Source organism: Leptonychotes weddellii, chromosome 8 (assembly GCF_054177405.1).
Source record: "Leptonychotes weddellii isolate Sample4059 chromosome 8, ASM5417740v2, whole genome shotgun sequence".
NCBI classification, from domain to species: domain Eukaryota; kingdom Metazoa; phylum Chordata; class Mammalia; order Carnivora; family Phocidae; genus Leptonychotes; species Leptonychotes weddellii.
The window spans coordinates 60,537,095-60,557,424 of NC_138376.1; the positions used below are offsets into that span (position 1 = coordinate 60,537,095).

The window sequence follows — 20,330 nt, forward strand, 5'->3', positions numbered from 1 at the left end:
TCTAATGACATGGCCAGATGATGCCACAAAATCTTGGCATTACTGATAAGTACACACTGTACTGGAAAATCAATAGTTTCAGAAGGGGATCCTGAAGGGAACTTTCCATTGTGGAGGTTAGAAATAACTTAGCCCCATACTCATAAATTCCTATTCAGGGTGCTCCATGTCCCTAAGCACGAACGCACAGGCCTTGTCCTAACTTCATAAACAACTAAGCTGGAATTATGAACATTTTTAATTTAAATGTATCGACTTTTTAAAACTATTTTTAAATATTTCTAATGCCAGTGATTGAGTTGAGAAAATAAATAAAAAAACAGGTGTCCCAGTACTTTAAGAAACCTGATAGGCTGAAAGAGAAGCTTAGGTAAGCAGATAAATTTTGAAAGTGGTTATTTACATTAAGTAATAATTCATTTCAACACTACCCTAAATATTAGCCTCCCCTGGCATTTAACAAAAATTATCACTTACTCCCTTGCAAAGAGTTGCTAAACAATTTTCCAGGGTCTTCTATGTATTTGAGCTATGAAAGTTTAGCCCCTTGCTCATTTTAGAATTCCATGTTTATAAATATCTACGCAATGGTTTGTAGTTATATTTAGTATTGTTCTCTGTTAAAATTCTAGGGTAATATGAATTCCTCCTCCTGTTCTATAGGAAAACACAGCCTATAATGAAGTTCTCTTGAACTTCTTCCTTTTCTCTAAAACCTGTAGGTAAAGCTTCTCTAAAACTTCAAAGTAAAACACATCACTTTATTTTTACTCCTTCACATGCTCTCCTAATACTCTAAATGCAGAAGACATTAAAAAAATAAAACTCACTAAAATGGAGTCACTTCCCTAGAAATACCAAGGAAGGGTTCACTCCGTCTTCATTTTTTTTTTTTTAAAGATTTTATTTATTTATTTGAGAGAGAGAGAATGAGAGACAGAGAGCATGAGAGGGAGGAGGGTCAGAGGGAGAAGCAGACTCCCTGCCGAGCAGGGAGCCCGATGCGGGACTCGATCCAGGACTCCAGGATCATGACCTGAGCCGAAGGCAGTCGCTTAACCAACTGAGCCACCCAGGCGCCCCCTCTGTCTTCATTTTTAAATAAACTTTTGAAAATAGTTTTAGATTTGCAGATTCTTTGTGAGGATAGTACAGAGTTCCCCACATCCAACACCCACTTTCCCCATTGTTAATGTCCCATGATACATTTGTCATACCTAATAAACTGATATCGAAACATTATTATTTCAGTAACGCTTTATTCAAATTTCCTTAGGTTTTACCTAATGTCCTTTTCTGTTCCAGGGTCCCCTCCAGAATACCACATTACATTTAATTGCCCTGTCTCCCTAGTCTTCTCTTGGCTGTGGGAATTTTCAGATTTTCCTTGTTTTGATGGTTTAAGGAGTACTAGTCTGATATTTAATGGAATTCCTCTCGATTTATATTTGTCTGATGCTTTTCTCATGATTAGACAGAGGTTATGGGTTTTTGGGGAGGAAGGCCACAGAGATGAAGTGCCATTTTTATCACAGAACAAAGCACAGTTAGTTTTTTCACCCTTTTCCATACTGTACACTTTGCAAGGAAGAGGTAGGGCTTTAAGAGGTAGGGCTTTAAGCTCCATCTCCTTGAGGGGGCAGTATCTACACAGATTATTTAGAATTCTGCACATGGTATTTGTCTCTTTGCCCCATTTATCCATTCAATCATCTATTTCTGTCTGTGTGAACTCATGGATATTTTATACTTTGGGTTATAATCCAATACTACTTATTTATTTTGTTGCTCAAATTGTTCCAGCTTTGGCCACTGAAACTCTTTCAGTTGGCTCTTGTGCTGTTTTGACATGCCCTGCATCATTGTGGTTTTTAATTTAATTTTTTTGCTTTTTTTTTTTTTTTTTTTTGTACATCATTGCTTTCTGGACTACAAGATGGATTCTCCAGCTTCCTTTGGTATCTTCGTTGCTGCAGCCCTAGATTCGTCCAAGGAGACCTGGTTCCTTTTTTGGAGCACGGCGTTAGAAGGCAATAACTGGTCCTTGATAGGTGAAAGCCACTGTCATTTTAAAATCATTTCTCTTCATCTCCTACCTGAATGTATTTGCCATTAGACTGAACCACATTCGTATCATTTATTCCAAACTTGGTTCAAAAAGGAAATTAATTAAATTTCTGAAGTATTTGATGATTTTAGCAGTTATTTTACTTTATATTTAAGGGCTGATTTTAATTTCCTTGTTTTTTGCTTTTTTGGGTATTAATTTTTGTTTGTTTTTCTCCTGAAAGGAACAGAATGGCTGGGAAATGAGCTTCCTAAGGAAAGAAAAGGTGGGTTACTTCTATCCAGGCTTAGCTAGGTGCAGCCTGGTAATTCAACTAGAAATAGCAGGGTGTATCTAAGTCTAGGAGGAGCTTAATATACACTGTCCTTATTCAACCCTTGCTTAGAAAGAATTATATGATGACCACAGACATGTGAGAGACTAGTTATAGAAGGATGAAGAGGTTGAAACAAAGGAAGAAGAGAATGACACACAAATACCATTATCAAACCAAATAACCGCCTTGTATTTTTTATGATGTATATGTGAGGGAAGCTGCATTTTAATACCAGGAGTGGCTCTTTCATAGATGCAGTGTCAAGCATGCATTCTATCCAACATCAGGACTTTAAATGGTTTTAAAAACCACAAATATGTCCTGTAATAGCCCAGGCTTACCCAATTCTCATGCTACTAGTAGAGAAAGTCTCCAAAATTACATGAAGAAAAAAAATTTAATTAATAAATAAATGTATGCCCCTGGTGATCCAAATAGGTGAGATTACACTCGCACACAAAGTATAACCCATTAGATCCTATGATTGCTCTTCCTTCCACTTCCTCTTCCAATTACCAGCTTCCAGTTCTTATTCCCCTTCTCCCAATTCAGAATGTAAACACTTCTGGATAATATTATAAAGCCTCAGACTATAAACAACCACTGATAATTGAATCACACCACTTGGGCTACTCATGAAAACCAACACCCACTTAAGGTACTGAAGCCCTGTAATCCAGAGCCATGAGTCTCTACTGATGGTAGAAAATAGGTCTGACTCCCAGGTTGGTTAACACTGCTAAGTTCATATCCAGATAAAAAAATTTGGCACCCATTAGCTAGACTCTTTTGGAGCTAATTGAGCTAGTGAGAGATAGGCTGGCTGAAAGCTGAATATTTCAGTGTATTGTACTGTAATAAAAAATCTGCAAAAATTTTTCCAAATATTGCCTTGTCTTTTCTCGTGGACTCGAGCTGGGATTCAGAGGACACAGTCTTTAGCCAGAACAGACACCGAAGATAAAAGACACAAATCAATAGAAAAAAATAACTTCTTTTTATTTACAAGAAAAAAAAATCCAAATATTGGATGCTGTAAACAAAATTCACAATCTGTTCCCTCTAGCACTGATTCAAACATGTCAGTTTTTAAGAGTACATTCTCCATCAACTCCTTTTCTGCCTGTGACATAGTCTAAAGTAAAAATATTCCAAAAGAGTGACCCAAGGTGCAGCTTGCTGCAGTAGGACATCTCAGAGCAGGCAATGGTTGTAGAGAGGTTGGAGAGAGAGACAGCCAGCGGGCAGAGCCTCCTCCATTCTGCAAGGCTTTGCAGCAAGTTTTGCCAGGTTACCTTGACATCTTCCAACTTTGTACTTTTACCATGTATTTTGTTAGCAAGCCATTATTACAACAAAATATTACATAGAGATTCTTTCTTGGCACTGAAAAGGCTATGCTATAAGAAATCTTAAAGAAAGATTATATTCAAATAGGTGCTATATACGATTTTTTTTTTTTTTTTACTTTTTGGTTTCATCTAATACGTTTTGTCCTCAAACAACAAAGAAAGCTTATTTTTGAACTGCTGACAGCTTTCAACATAATACATTTCATTTACAAAATAGTTCACAATTATTTATTTGACAAGCACTGCATTGAAAAGAACTTTATGCACAGTAAAGCAACCAACGATAAGCTAACAGAAAGGGGTGGCAAAAACAGCATGTTCACTTTTTTTTTTTTTTTTTTTTGCGTTTCTTCCATGGCTTGGCTTACAGATATTCTTCCATCCTTGCATCGTTTGGAGCCATATTAAAATAGTCCACCCACTACCAAAGTGAGCAGCTACTTGACCACACTTCAAGAAGGGAAAAGTCCATCTCAATGTAGGACTTCTTGAGGCAACCAGATTTACTGCATTATCAACTATTTAAAAGGGCACAGTCACAGGTCAAATGTTCTCTGACATGCCAAACTGGACAGGTGAGAAGAGCCTCCAGAAGATAAAACTTCTTCCTGTTTTAAAGTTAACAGCACACTAGGCCAGATACACACAAAAGCAAGCAAATCACAGGCACTAATCAGGAGTTGAGAGCTCTTCTTTTCTCTGACCTATACACACGGCTCTCTCTCACCAGACATTCAAACTTTTAGGTTACACATCCACAAAGAGAGACATATATTCCACTGTTTGTTCAACTACATATGCACAAGACTATAGTACATACAAAAGAGAAATAAATTATATAAGTTTTAAAGTACTGCTGAAGGTTGTCTTGAGCATAGCCTGTTCTATTTGAATGCCAGGTGTTGGCACTTCCAACTATATTATCAACCCTGGAATAAGCAAGAACATAAATATTTCAGAAAATAAATGAAAAGTATATTTTCAAATAAGGCCTCTCCAAACAAAAATCCGTGTCATAAATTAACAGCAGATTGTTGCTATGGCAGAGCCAGAGATCTCCAGATTCTTTTTAATATAGTGGACGACTCACTTGTCAAGAGTTAGGATGAGAAGGAAGAAGGCAGATCAACCATCTGCTCCTATGTTCCCAAGTGCTTCCTTAGTTTTCTTTTAGAAAACTCCAAACAGGTAAGCAGGCGGAGTTCTGGCTTCTGACAGTTAAGTATCAGGCTTAATCTGCAAATGGAATATTTCCTGGGAATTCACAATTAATTTTCAATCCCAGGGCTGGAGTGAGGGAGAATGAGCCAACATGGGAGAAGAGTTCCCTAGGAAACAGTGAGTGGCAGTGCAGTAGCTGTTACAGCTCAGATAGAATTCACAGGGAAGCTGCTACAGCAAACCCATCAAGTTCCTGTTAAGGCTTCAAAGGAAGATGTGCAAAAGGTAGTTTCAGATGGATTAACCTACAACTGAGCATCTGAGTGATGCCTAGATAGCAAACAAATGACACTGCCAAAAGGATGATGCAATTTTCTTCCCCAATCCCTCCTGAACTTGATGACAAAAATCTGGTTAAGTTCTTCAGAGGAATCATCATAGTAAGCAATCATCCACTAGAGTTGGTAGGAATTATGTGGTTATTTCACAATACGAAGGGAAGTTTTGCATGTGTTAGTTTTGTTTTTAACAAATGCATTTTCAGAGACCAGTGTCCAAAGGAATTAAGAGTTGGGAGATGGAATGGTTTTAGGATTAGCTGTGGTAATGGTAATGCCAGTTCATTTCACAAAGGTTTAACTGGTCTCTTAGGCAAGAGAAATAAAGTTGGATCTGATTCAATGCAAAGTGACTGAATTTAAAGTACAGTACTAAATATTTAAATGCAGTGTGACAACCAGATCTAATGTGTTTCATATTAGCATGAATTTATAAAATTTTATATATAATATATATCTCATATATAAATTTTAAGCAACTGTGCAAATACTCTTTAAAAAGGGTCATTTCACATTTACTAAATTCTAGTGGTCCTGGAAAGCAGAATGCATTCATTAAAAAATTCATTTAAATATTAATAAGTAGTGTTCAAATCACCAGAAATTTTATTAGCAGTCAGGGATTTAAATGGACTATCACTGATCCATGATCCACTGGATTATACACCATGGAGGCATGCAAGTATTACACAAACTAAAAGGGTTCCTACTGTCAAAATGGCAGTTCAGTACAAAAAGAGTGCTCTGCCAAACAAATATTCTCCCATTTGTAGAATTCTATGGCTCACAAAAAAAAAGGAAAAAAAAAGTCACTAAAAATGTATAATCTCTGCTCCTCCTATCAAATATATTAACTGTTTTCCTCCTTCATTTGCTTTAATTTTTTAGATGTGGGTTTTAACTCATCACTGCAATATGCCCACGTCTCATGTCATCCTGTTGAAAACATAAAAGCACACAGTATTTAAACATTTTCTATTTGCTACATTATTCTAGACCATAGTCAATGTATTGTATATACATATACATATCTCAGACATATTTGAGATATGTGTATATATATATATACATCATGTACACACACATACACATGTACCTATGATAATATCACACCAACAATGTTAACTTTATACAAGTATTTGCCAAGAAAAAATAGGGCATTTCCTCCACCATTCACAAGCTTATATGTTGTTTTATTTTCTTCTTGAGTCCCTGATAAAATAAAATAATCATTAAACCATAAAATTTTTCCACTTCATATTTTCAGAAGGCAACAGGCACTTTGATGTTTATTGGTGTGTAACAAATATAGTTAACTCTTTATATATTCTACTATATCTCTTCTACTTGGGTATTTTTATCTGTTAAATCTTTGGTCCTTGAGCATACTTTCTTTGCTACAGCTGTTTTTGCTTGCATTTTCATATTTTAAAAATGCAAGCTATGCACACAGCTGGAAATAATGGATTGTGTCATCATTAAGTTCTGCTGTTTGTTATATGAGAACTGCACCAACCTACTACTGTTCATTTGGAGCAAGCTGTTTCTGTTAGCGTTAATAGGATAGTTCCACAGAAAGCACTTGCTGCAAGTCTCAGATAGTAATCCCAACGTTGGAGTCCCTTTTCTTCCATTATTGTTACTATCTGAACTTTGAATTGATAATTAGGTTGGGGTAAGATCTTTTTTCCTCTGTGTTTTCCCTTTTGTAAATTCCACCTTATAAGAAACTCTCCATATTTTTTTCCTATGGCAAAGCTACGGGAGCAAGTACTGCAAACCCATATTGTCATCAAGCATTTTTTTCCCTTGTTATTTTAGGAGAACCTGGTTGCTTTTAATGACAGGTCTCTTTTGTTTCAGGATAGAATCCAACTGGGTAGGAGGAACAGGTGAGAGGGTTGGTGGGTAAGAAGGGTTGTTTCGAGATCATGCTCCCAAACCGATGAAAAGATCCACAAGCTTTGCCAAGCTTAAAATTAGGAGCAGATCATCATTGCACAAAACATATCTTTAATCGGGGCTGGGTCACTCAGCCTTATTTATTTATTTACCCTATCCTGTCTGAAATGGCTTCCCCACAGAACATTTTTAAATGATTCTTAATTGCAGGGTAGCCAAGTGGAGTATGTCTGTTGCTGGCATGTGAATACTGGCTGGACCTGTGCAATGTAGTAATTGCTGAAGTTGGCATCTGCTACATAGGGGGCCGGCTGGTAATAGCAAGTGACATTAGCCACATTAGGGATGACATTTTGGTCAGCTAGCACCCGGATAGCCAGCATTGTGATAAGGTTTAAAGTCTGTCTTCTTTCATGTCCCATCAGGCACACTGTACTCTCATTCACCACTCCATGAAGGGTCATGAGATAGTCATACTTGCGGTCTTCCAATCCCACGAAGTGGTTCTGCAAATAGGACTCCAGTTTTCTCTGCTGCTCTCCAATGTCTGAGAAGTCGATGAAAAACCTGGAACACATATACCTCTGAAGGGTCTTGATCTCATCAGAGGCGGGCCTAAAGCCCCTCACTAATAGGTTGCAGTACTTAAGCAGGCCGCCCCCTCTGATTTCCTCTGGGTTCCTGGTGGCAATGATCTTGTTACAAAGGTGATCAAAGGCTTCGTGGAAATCACCATAGACGCTCTCACCAATTATTGTGGGGTGAAATGTTTCAGTCATTGGGTTCTCTGAACATTCATAAAAGAGGAGAAGAGAGTCTAATTTGATTTGAAAAGAATCTACACTAAATTCAAACTGCCTCCGGAGGGAATCCACAAATTTCAGTTCCACATTTTTGCCACTGTTGTTTGACAAGGATATAAGACTCCATCGGTCAGAGTCATTGCACACTTTAACCATTTTCTGCACATAAGCTTCCTACAATTTAAAAGATAAAACAAGAAGATGAGCAAACCTAGAAGAAATAATAAATAAATAAAAACATCTTCTTCACAGTTGAGAATTATTTTGCTCCTTCCCTTTTGTTTTGTCAAGTTTCGGCAAAACACTACCTACAGTCTTACACAGTCCTCTGAAAACAGAAAAAAAAAATACATTTAACGAGGGGTTTAACCGTCTGGGAAAGAGACTAGAAGTAATAGTTTGAGGCTTTTGGCAGATGGATCGCAGTACTAAGAGGTTCTGTTGTCATGTCTGACTTTTGAAATGTTATTTTTTGAAAATGGTCTTATAGGCAGAATATTGATCACACGATATCCACACAATACTCAAAAGACAGAAAGGCATACAGTGTTAAGTTGGTCGGCCTCTCACCCCTGTCCCTAGTCACCCGGTTCCACTTCCCCTGAGGCAACTGATGAGATTAGAATCTTGTCCCTCCAGGGGTACTCTGCAATTACAATCAAGTATGAACTAAATTAGGACATTCTGGGAGGCTGATGCCTCAGACAATTTTAATTGTATAAAACATGCTCTGAGCCAAGTGTGTGTGTATGTGTGTGTGGGGGGGTACCCACAATATCCTTCACACGTGAGCCGACCAGGAGAAGCACCACACATATCCTTCAGACACGGAGTCAGCTGCATGCAACTGAGAAACCTAATCACATTTTCCAATACAATAATAAGCCCATCGACTGGAGCCTGCTTCAGGCTGCTCTTTCCCCAAAAACTAGACCATAAAATGACTCAAAAAATGACTTACATCATTTCATTCTTCCACTTAATCAGAATCTACTCTGGACAAGATTGAAGCAAGGAAAGCCAAAGAGTTAAAAAAATAAATAAATAAATAAGGAAGAGAAAGGAGAACAGAGGAGGAAGCAGAAGAGTAGTGGCGCTGAAGAACCAAGCGAACTTAAAACACTCAACACCGTCCACGCACCTTAGCTTACTCATTAAAAAAAATCAAAAACCAAATACAGAAGCACGCCCCAAACCGTCAAGGCCACAGGTCTGTGGCATCAAACGGATGCCCCTCGGCCCGCCGCACCCCAGCCTGGCCCAGGCGCGGACCCAAGCCCATTTCGGGTGGCTTTACCTTGAGCGTGAGTGGTGTGATCTTCTCTTTGTTCACCCCTTCGGGTAAGAAGTCCAACAGGCAGTCCAGCACGACGTCCTTCACAGTCTGAAACTCCTCTTCCCCGCGCAGGTCCGCGCAGAAGATGAGGTCCAGGTCCTTGTAACCCAGGCCGCTGTCCTGGTGCAGAACGTGGCTGGCGGCCGAGCCGTTGAGGCGCACGTCGCGGACGCCGATACGCTTCTCGGCCAGGCGCCTCCGCACCACCTTCACGATCAGGCTCGGCTGCAGCTCGAGCGTGGGGAAGTTGCCGCGCCCGTGGATCGGGATGGTCTCGCTCAGGATGCCGTCCAGCCGCTGCACTTGCTCCCAGTTCAGCACATTGCAGTGCGCCGTGGGGCTTTCGCAATAGTCCAAGCAGTGCCCGCCGAAGTCGCCGCCGCCGCCGCCACCAAAGTCGCCGCTGCTGAAGTCGCCGCCCAGGGGGATGTAAGCGCCGCCGGCCAGCTCGTCCTCGGCCATGGCAAAATACCCTTCGCCTTCCGCCATGAAGTGCCCTCCGAACGCCACCTGGCCCTGGTCAGTCCTAAAAGCCAAAAGGGGGAAGGAGCGCAGTGAGGACGCGCGGCGGCGAACAGGGGCCCGTAGAGATAACAGCGCGCCCCCTCCCCGGTTCGTCCGCAGGCTAGAGGGCTCCTCAGACTCTCCCTCCCCAGAACCCCGCTGTCCCCAGCCGCGCGCCGCAGAGAATCCCCGCACCAAAAGTATCTCTGATGCATCTGGAAAGCGCAAGCGGGAGTCCCGTCTGTGTCACCTGGAAGCGGCCGCCCCTTCGAGGAGCGCAGCGAGCGAAGAACCGCGAGGCGGCAACACTTCTCGGAGCCGCGAGTGCGCTTTCGGCCGCGGCGAGCGACTTGGTCCTTCCCAGACCCCGCCGCCTGCTCTGGCCACTCCCGCCTCTCGCCCCCGCCCGCGCCGCTGTCGCCTCAGCTGCGGTGGTCCCGGAGGTGACGGCTCCAGCTGCCGCCGCCGACACCACACACGCTACTGTCTCTGGAGCTTTAGCAGTTGTGCGGGGGAAATGTCTTCAGTACTTTTTTTATACTGGGCCTTTCCGCGCTTCCGGGGCCCAAGCGCCGCGCACTCGCCACACCCTCTTCATCTGCATAGGGCACCGCCCCCGGCCGCCCCGCGGGCCCAGGCAACTGCGCTGCGGGCTGTGCGGCGGGCCAAGCGTTCCGTGGAGCGCGAGGCTGGTGGCTGTTTGTGTGGACTTAATATATGTGCGTGTGTTTATACATATACTTGATTTAGAGACGGTCTTCCGCGCCCACGCCTCTTTCTTTTCTTTTTCCCCAACAAAAAGACACTTAAAATGCCCCAAGAGTCGTAAGTGGCCCTAAAAACTGAATCACGGCTGAAATCGCGCAACTGCAGAAAGTCGCCAAACATAAAATTCTCTCCGATTCAGTGCGTAGTTATAGTTATAGCTCAACAATGGGGCTCAAGGGGTTCCTCAAGACCTCCCGTTTAAACAGCGTATCAGTATAAAACTAGACCGTTTTCTTAAGCAACAAAACCAGTTTTGGTGTGAACCACAGAGTCCACTTGTCCATGCATCTAAGTCTCCGCGAGTGAGGGGAAGAGCTTGCTAACTGTGTTTCGATTCTCGAAACCTCGGGAAATGCCGGGGAGCTCCGGGCGAGCCCGAGGAGACGCGGGGGCGGGGCCGCGAGCGTGCGTCCAACTCGTGCGCACGAGCAGCTCCGGGGGGCCGGGAGCGCGGCGTCGGCCAGGGAGCGTCACCGGGCGGACGCCCCGGCGGGTCGGGCGGCTGGGCAGACGGGCGGCCAATGGCCGAGAGCGACGCGGGCCTGGAGTGCAGCGCGAGGAGCGTGCGGCCCTTGTGTCGCGCTAAGAGCTGCTGCGCGAGCCCGGACGCACCGCGGCGCGTTCTCTTGGACAGAGGAAGCGAAGCGCGTTCGTCCCACGCTAAGGTTTGCCTTTCTCAAGTGAATACAGATGTCAGTGTGAAATTATCTAGTTTTTCACGAAACGTGAAAGGACGAGTCTAAAAGATTAGAATTTCTCCACCCAGCTTCAGTCACTTAGGCAGTGCAGAAGGAGTGTAATGGTTACCCCTACACACGCTCCTGCTCGCACCACCGTGTTTGCTGGAAAGCTCCTCTCTTTCTTCCGACCATCTATTCCGGCCGCACACGTAACTCCCCTGAGGTGGGGCAAAGGGGAGCACGCCCGCCGGAAAAGCTGGAGACACTCTCCCAGGGCCCTGCACAGCCCGAGCCGCGCAGCCTGGGAGGAAGAACAGTCCGCCCCGCGGGAACTGAGGGAGCCCCATCCTAATTACCAAAGCTGCGCGCCTTCCGGGGAGCCGGGGGTGGAGGTGGGGGGGAGGAGTGGGCGCGCAAGTAGGGGGCGGGGAGAGGACGGTTACCCGTGGAGCATCCAGCTGCGTGGCAACGCCGCCCCCTGCCGGTGCGCTGCGAAACCGTGTCCCAAAGCGAAGAAACTGACTGGACCTTAGACGGAAGCCATTATCCTTCAGTGCCCGGCCTAGCACTGGTGGGGGTGGGGGTGACGCTAGGACGACCACACAGTTCTCACAGGCCCATCCCCCAGCCCCCAAAAGCACGTGTATTCCTTCCTGTCCAACCTGAATCTACCATTCTGTCCAGGCATTCAGAAAAATTACATATGTGTATATTTATGGTTTGACCACCTATTACGTGCCAGGCACCAAGCTAAGTGCTGAGGATATAAGAATGACTACATTTCACACCATCTAAGTGGGCATAACAGGCAAGTACATAATTATGGTTCAGCCTTACCTTTATTATGAGAGAAGTAGGTTCTGACACGAATGGTGGGGCTAATGGATCAGGGGAACTGGGAGACAAGCCCGGAAGAGAGATGTGATTTCGATTGAATCTTAAAAAGTGGGTTTTACTTCCATAGTTGATTGAGTAAGAAGGAGACAGGCATTATCAACAAAGGGAAGAGAGAATTAGAATTAGAATTACAGGTTATAAACTGCCATGATAAGGAATGAGATTGGTGGTAGTGCATTTGGATAAGGTTTGTGGGGGTTCCAGGAACTTGTTGAGCACCTCTGGGCTCTCCCAGGGCTTTACACCTAAAACGTCATTTAATCTGCAATTTGAAAAGAAGGTATTCTAATGTCAGAGGAATTTGGAAACAGAGAAACTGAGAGGTAAAGAGACTTGCCCAAGTTTCATGGCTAATAAGAGATGGGGCCACGGGCGCCTGATGGCTCAGTCGTTAAGCGTCTGCCTTCCGCTCAGGTCATGATCCTAGGATCCTGGGATTGAGCCCCGCATCGGGCTCCCTGCTCTGTGGGAAGCCTGCTTCTCCCTCTCCCACTCCCCCTGCTTGTGTTCCCTCTCTCCCGGTCTCTCTCTCTGTCAAATAAATAAATAAAATCTTTAAAAAAAAAAAAAAAAAGAGATGGGGCCAGACCTTGAACCCAACCCATTTGACTGCTGTTTAGCCATCATTTTCAGGAACGGGATTATCTGTAGTTTACAAGTATCCTCTCATTGGAAGGCAAGACAAGTATAAATGGCAAAAATATTTAAAGAAAAAAAGACCTGTTAAAAATGTTTCTTGCAGAGGCCGATGTGAATTCTGCCCTTTCTAAAAAGGAGGCCAAAGGGGTAGATCATATATTAAGTACACTGCACCAGAGAAAAAGCAAGGGTTTAGCTCTGCTGCGATTGTTTTGTACTTTATTTTAACCCTTCCTCTAAAAAGTGAAGGGGGGAAAAAAGTTTCAGACCTGTGAGTACCTGTACTTCATGCATGTCCAGGATTTTGTTCTGTGGGGCTAAGGGAATCTGCATTTTACCAAGTTGCCCATGTAATTCTGACACAAAGTCCCAGCCACACTTTGCACTGCATTGAAAACAGCCACTGCAGCCCAGTTCTCTAGATGTGAACCCTCTCCCAAGCGGAGGCTGCTATTCTCTGCCCAGCTCTTCCCTTCTGCCTGGCTGCTCCCATGACCTCTCCCAAAAGTAGAGGTCATCACTGAGAGGCAGAAGTAGAGCATGAGGCCAGACATGGAAGGCCTGCTATGCATGAGATCCTGCTCTGGGAAAAAGATGAATTCTAGTGGCAGTGAGCAAGACCCGTCCTCTTAAAATGCCAGGGCTTTGTGGCTGACACTTCCTTAAACCTTTATAAAAGCATTTCCCACTTCCCAATTGGATTCCCCCCATCACAGCAACCTTCCATATCTCCATAATCCAGACCCTGCTACCCCTTGCACTAGGACATCTGGGATATCTTGCTTTTGGCAGTACCTTGGTGATGCTTTGACTGGATTCATACGTGCCTGATTCATAGTGGCCACTTGATATGTACTGTTGAATGAAAGCATCTGTTGTTCTTTGTTTCTCTTCTCCCTGTCTTCAAACTGAGATAAGATTTACATTCTGGGGGAAAAATGTTCATCCTTCCATGAAATTGTAAATTTTGCAATTGCAAGCATTTACTTTTTTTCTAGAGAGCCAAAATAATTAGCAAATGAGAAAAATCTATACTTTCTTAACATATTCACAGCCTAGGTATCTATCAACACAGTTACCCTTAGTTTAAATTTAGGTTCAGAGTTGCTTTTTTCCCCCCAGTCTTCAGCTTCTGAACCTATTTAATATATAATTTACTTTTCTCCATTTAAAAGGAAAAAGAAGGAATACTTGCGTGGCGCAGTCAGTTAAGTGGCTGACTCTTGGTTTCAGCTCAGGTCATGATCTCAGGGTCCTGGATGGAGCCCCGTGTTGGGCTCTGTGCTCGGTGGGGAGTCTGCTTGAGGATTGTCTCTCTCTTCCTCTGCCTGTCTTCCCCCCTCCTCTCTCAAACAAATACATCTTTAAAACAAAAGGAAAAAAAATATCCATGGCAATATGATGCTGAGTACCTGAAATTCTTTTATTTTTTTTAAGATTTTTTATTTATTTGACAGAGAGAGACACATTGAGAGAGGGAACACAAGCAGGGGGAATGGGAGAGGGAGAAGCAGGCTCCCCGCCGAGCAGGGAGCCCGATGTGGGGCTTGATCCCAGGACCCTGGGACCATGACTTGAGTTGGAGGCAGACACTTAACACCTGAGCCACCCAGGTGCCCCTCTATCTGAAATTCTTAAAAGAAAATTTTACATATACTTTTGAGGAAAAAAAACACTTATTATTAGTTGATTTTGATTTAAAGGTTACAGTAATGATCAATCTAGTGAAAACAAGAAATAAAAAGAAAAAAATCCATTTCGGTTTTAATAATTGTTATCATTATTTAGTTTGTTAAAATGTGCCAGGTAGTGTGCTCAGTATTTTATATACATTATTTTCTTTTAAACTTTCTGCAAATCTCAAAGCTTTACATATTGCATACCTGTTTTCCAGGAGAGGAAGGTTAAATAACTGGGAGAAGTGGCAGAGCCTTGCTTCAGACCCACATGTGTACTTCTCCTAGTTCTGTGAGTCTGCCTTCTCCCTGTCTACTCATTTACCTTTTAGACTTAAAACTGAACAGGCACTGCACTCTGCTCCTTCTTTCTTTCCAAGTACTGGACATTCATAATGGACACAACATTGAGGACCAAGATGTTTTATCCTGAAACAACTGTTGAAGGCCAGAATGCACAGTGGCCTAACTGAACTGATGAGAGTGTCTTCCCCAATCACAAGTGACCTGTCTCTATGGCAGTGGAGACCAAGCAAGCTGGCAGCCTTACAGCACTTATAAGTAACACTGTCCGCACTGAAACACAGTGTGAGGTGTGGAGTCTGCCCCAGGTTCATGTAGCAGTGATAATACCTTTCCCATTTTGCCTTGTCTGCTTCCTATCTTCTCAAAAATAGTTTTAGAAGATAGGAAGCAAACAAATATGAAATGATTCCTCCAAGCTCATACCCAGAAGGAGAGAGAGAAAAGCCCGGAAAACTACTGTTAAGACTACTACTTCTCTGTTCCCCAACAGTAAAGCCAGTCTCTCCCCATATTCTTGTTTTGTTCTTGAAATTTCCACACCAACCCTCTCCGCTCTCTCCATTGGCTTTTCTACCTTCCACTGCTTCTGCTCTTTGATCCTTCCATAAAAGGTGGCATGACCGTGTGGAAGCACCTTGTAACCCAGGCAGAACAGTGGCAATGTGAAGAATTTGAGCCACCACCCTCACCCTTCTGTGATACAATGCCTTAGGGCAGAGCGCAGTGATTCCTGAAGTCACTGAGGGACAGACAGCCATCCTTTTCCAAGTATGCACATGCAGCTGTCTACATTGCAGGATAAACTGGAGATATCCCTGCTGTCTGGTTAGTGTTAGAGCAGCAGCTAATCAAAGTGCTTCATGTCAAAATTAAAACTCCCTTGGGAACCTAAATTACCTGTTTTCACAGGGAAATGGTGCTGTGAATGACTTTCCCCATGCTTCGTCAGGGAAATAAATGTTTTTTTATTCAGGGCCTATCAAAGGCCAGAAATATCCTAAGCCATACAACTTGTACATTAGTTTGGGAATAACAGTCCAACTTTTTATTACTTGCATACTTGTTAGCAAGCAACAGGTTAACTTTTGTAGTTTTAAACTTTTTAACCCTTTTTATTGTATAACATTTAATTTTATCTTCAAAATTATTCTGATCAATGTGCAGTCCTAATTTTGGAGAAGAAGAAAGGCCAGATGATTTTCCCCAAGTTTTTTTTTTTTTTTTTTAAAGATTTTATTTATTTATTTGAGAGAGAGAGAGAGAGTGAGAGAGAGAGCGCAAGAGGGGTAGGGTTAGAGGGAGAAGCAGACTCCCCGCCGAGCAGGGAGCGTGATGTGGGACTCGATCCCGGGACTCCGGGATCATGACCTGAGCCGAAGGCAGTCGCTTAACCAACTGAGCCACCCAGGCGCCCTGATTTTCCCCAAGTTTATGTAGCTAGTTATGGAAAAGTTAAAGTTAAACTCAGTTACTGTTAATCATGGGCCAGCACGTCTCTCTTGGCCACACTGTTTAATCTTACATCTGTGTGAATGGATTTAAATGATCAGTAACAAATAGTTCAGTTTGAAGGCATCCTCTAGCTACACAGAGGGTCACTTCTATAGACTACATTCACACTTGTGAATGTCTTATAAAAGCATCACTACTGTTAAACATCTTGTAAATGTAATTTCCTAAGGTGTTATTTTTAAGAATATTTATTTGAAGTCTATGACCTCATAAAAATTTTATTCGCTGTCATAGATCATTGAGCTTAGGAAATTCAGTATGCAAGCAACAAATATGGTAAGCAGATGTACATCATCACTCCTAAAATCACAATTAATATAGATTGTCCTTTAATAGTTTTTCATTAGAAATATTAGCCAGTATTTTCTTGTGCTAATATCAGTGCTGATTATGCCATAAGTTCTTCCTGTTTTGACATCTTGGTGAAATGCTTGCCGTTTCATTCAGTGTTGTAAGTCCATGGACCAGACATTTTCCTTACTCCAAACAAAAGAGACATTCAGAAGTTGCATTCGTTTTGGCAAAATGTAAACTAGAAATACACATATATTTTCAAAAACTACCAAATATGAATAAATAAACTCATTTTCCCTAAAGTAATATTTGTTTTTAAGATTTTATTTATTTATTTATTAGAGTGAGCAAGAGAGAAACAGCATGAGAGGGGAGAGGGTCAGAGGAAGAAGCAGGCTCCCCGCTGAGCTGGGAGCCAGATGTGGAACTCGAATCCAGGACTCTGGGATCATGACCTGAGCCGAAGGCAGTCCCTTAACCAATTGAACCACCCAGGCGCCCTTCACTGGCATTAATTTAGCCATCACTTCCCACTAGCATCTATTTAACATGAGTTCTGTATGAATGGTAGCTCAGCTTCCTCACACTGACCAAGAATGTATGGCTTTGCTGTGTGTTAAAAAATAAATGCTTCATGCAAGCACTTGTGACTTGTCTGGTTGTCTTCCACTCTTCTCCTTACATGTCTTTGAACATCATCAATGTCCTTCTGTGGGTTACAGGACTCGTTGAGGAGGTCAGCATACTCAGAAGTGACACAGGCGTTTTGTACACTGCCGAGCACTGGAAATACCTGCAAGGTGAGTCCATTTCATACTCATAGTAATATATCCATATTTTAAATTTATTATTTGAAAAATAAAATCAATAATCATAAGAAGATAACATTAGGAATAACTTCTGTTTTACTTTAAAATTTGTTAAAATATTACGTTTATGTAGTATATGCTATCTGTTTTATTTTGTATGTTACAACTCTAGACCACATGAACAGATGACTAAAATATTTCTGACACCAAAGTAATTACCCTTTCATATTGGATAGGTCATTATTTAGAGTCACATTTTTTTCATAAATCAAAGAAATTGAGTTATCATGACTAATTCTTAATCTGCTTTCTGTCTAAAGATAGCAAACATTTGGACTAAAAAATTGAAAAACAGGCTAATTATTTAGATGTTTTATCTACATGATCTTAAACAGCCAGATGTCTGGTTAAAGTTTTTGTTTTTAAATAGGGCAAAATGGAAATTTCAGTTGTCTTCTAAATTTAATTAAAGACCAATTTGATCAAAACATTTACTCTGGAACTTGCATTATCGATTTTGAATGCCTGTATGGATGAAATTAACCAGAGGCTTTACAAACTGCACTTTACGCTGCACTCAAACATGGGTAGCCCAAGCCTTTAGCAACCTTCCTGATGTAGTGCACCACCCACCCCCATATCTCTGAGTTAAAAGGGGTGGGGGAGGGGGAGTGTTTGAACCTAGCTGTGCTGGGAGGTGAGGGTATGTGTGTACACATGTATTTATATCTCCCCTAAATTTTCCCTCAGATGTTTGTTCTTTTACTCATCCTTTCTCATTTCCCACTCATTAATACAGATGCATGGCTATTGAATCAGACTAGTGTTATCAGCCACTATTAAGCTACCTTTTGTAAATCCTTAATTTGATCACTGACACCTGAAAATCAACTGGCAAATAATCTAGATTAAATAGCTTAATATGTTCTGTGTGTCTGTAGTAAAAATTCCTTATTTAAGAGGATGTTTTCAGTTGAAGTATGGTCAACTTTAAAGTTTTAATAAATATCCTCAATGTTATTACAAAACTAATTTTATGGTCATTTGATGACTCATTTTTTTGAAGCCCCAGCTACATATGATTAATGGTATTTTATTTGGGACTTAACTTTTCTCACTTTTATTTTTCAACACTTCTGGGAATCTTTCAGAAGCTTCCACCACTGTTCTGTTTTTTAGATTTCAAATCGTGCCTTCATACATGTGATACAAAATTAAAAATATACCATTTACTTCTATGAGGATGTTATGTTACTACTTACTCAAATTCCTTTTTTTTTTTTTTTTTTAAGTAGGCTCCATTCTCAGCGTGGGGCTTGAATTCATGAACTTGAGACTAAGAGTCACATGTTCTATTGACTGAGTCAGCCAGGTGCCCCCTTAAATTCTACACTAATGAATATTTTGACTAAAACTTATGTTCTTATTCTTAGAACATTTAAGCATTGTGACTATGTGTCCCAAATCAAAAATACTAATATGCTTATGAGAACAAAGAGACTGTATACTTTTTTTTTTATTTTTTTTTTTTTAAGATTTTATTTATTTATTTGAGAGAGAGAGAATGAGAGACAGAGAACATGAGAGGGAGGAGGGTCAGAGGGAGAAGCAGACTCCCCGCCGAGCCGGGAGCCCGATGCGGGACTCGATCCCGGGACTCCAGGATCATGACCTGAGCCGAAGGCAGTCGCTTAACCGACTGAGCCACCCAGGCGCCCCAGAGACTGTATACTTTAAATCTGTTTAGTTCTTCAGAAATCTAAGATGTATGGTGGTCATACATCTACTGTAGAGGATTCAGAGTCCTCCTTTAGTTTATTTCTCTCTGACAGTGACATTTCATATTGGTAATTGTTAAGTTATAACAGAAATGAAATACAGGGGATTTAATTTAATATTCACAAGCCCACAGATATATCACCATACTCTCCCATTTAAAATTGAAGACTTTTGCACACTTAGTGGAAAGCACTGAGTATAAATAATCAGTTTTATAAAATTGAAATATAAGTTATTCTCCCAAAGTCCATGGACAAATGTGATGTCTCACTGAAGAACATTGTAGTCTTAAAGATTTTTAAGTCTCTTGCCATGACTTCTTATCTATCTGTATGGTTTCTTTCATCTTTGGCTTCAGTCCAGCTTGCTTTCGTTTGGGGCTGATGCCACTTTGTTTTTTTGTTTTTTTCTCTAAATTAATTTTGGCTAATAAATACCTACAATATATTTTACTATATTTAATTGCACTAGGAAATTGGACTTTGATTACAATTAAGTAGAACATTTCAAATATAATATCATTATAGCCTAAGTTGGTCCAGCATCTGTGTTAGATTACATTATCCAAACACATGAAACAGTCCTATTTCTGACTTGGTCATCCCCTGCAGGCAGGGATCTGCTGTTTCTTGCCAGTTGAATTCTGTTTTCTTTTTTTTTTTTTTTTTTTAAGATTTTATTTATTTATTTGACAGAGCGAGACACAGTGAGAGAGGGAACATAAGCAGGGGGAGTGGGAGAGGGAGAAGCAGGCTTCCCGCCTAGCAGGGAGCCCAATGCGGGGCTTGATCCCAGGACCCTGGGACCATGACCTGAGCTGAAGGCCGACGCTTAATGACTGAGCCACCCAGGCACCCGAATTCTGTTTTCTTGTTATTGTTCTCACTGTCAGTGGATCATCCTCACAATCCCATAAATGCTGTTGAACTCCCAGCGGTTTCCTATAGTTCTTATCTATTACATTGTTCAGGAATATTACTTTAAACAAGAACAAGGAAAGAAAGAAAGAGAAAGAAAGAAAGGAAAGAAAAGAATAGGCTGTTCTTACAGAACTTCACAAACTATTTTCAATCAGGATTTAGGTAATAACTCCTAGCCCCAAAATAGCCAGTTCATTTTGTTTTTAATAAATTGTAATTCAAAGAAACTTTACCCAGGAAGAAACTGGATTTGTTCCGAAGGTCCAGAAG

At 41.7% G+C, this 20,330-nt stretch overlaps 1 protein-coding gene and 1 long non-coding RNA gene across 4 annotated transcripts in view; one reads left to right on the plus strand and one right to left on the minus strand.

The window, feature by feature from the left end:
- Positions 1-3,362: 3,362 nt before the first annotated feature.
- On the minus strand, positions 3,363-10,293 carry TENT5A (terminal nucleotidyltransferase 5A). Of its 2 annotated transcripts, none has more exons than XM_081828585.1 (3): positions 9,976-10,293; positions 9,238-9,802; positions 3,363-8,114 (listed from the first exon to the last, which is right to left on the minus strand). In XM_081828585.1, the coding sequence occupies exons 1-3, from the start codon at positions 9,993-9,995 to the stop codon at positions 7,338-7,340; spliced, it is 1,362 nt and encodes a 453-aa protein (XP_081684711.1). In that variant the 5' UTR covers positions 9,996-10,293; the 3' UTR covers positions 3,363-7,337. The 2 variants fall into 2 exon arrangements, with proteins under 2 accessions (XP_081684711.1, XP_006736000.1); XM_006735937.3 differs by having other exon boundaries at positions 10,031-10,292.
- A 695-nt stretch (positions 10,294-10,988) lies between these two features.
- Positions 10,989-20,330, plus strand: part of LOC145723048 (uncharacterized) — a 140,953-nt gene continuing 131,611 nt past the window's right edge. For both annotated transcript variants that reach the window (XR_014147778.1, XR_014147779.1), the window contains exons 1-2: positions 10,989-11,213; positions 17,275-17,352. This is a non-coding gene — a long non-coding RNA (uncharacterized LOC145723048). The remainder of the gene's footprint in view (positions 11,214-17,274; positions 17,353-20,330) is intronic.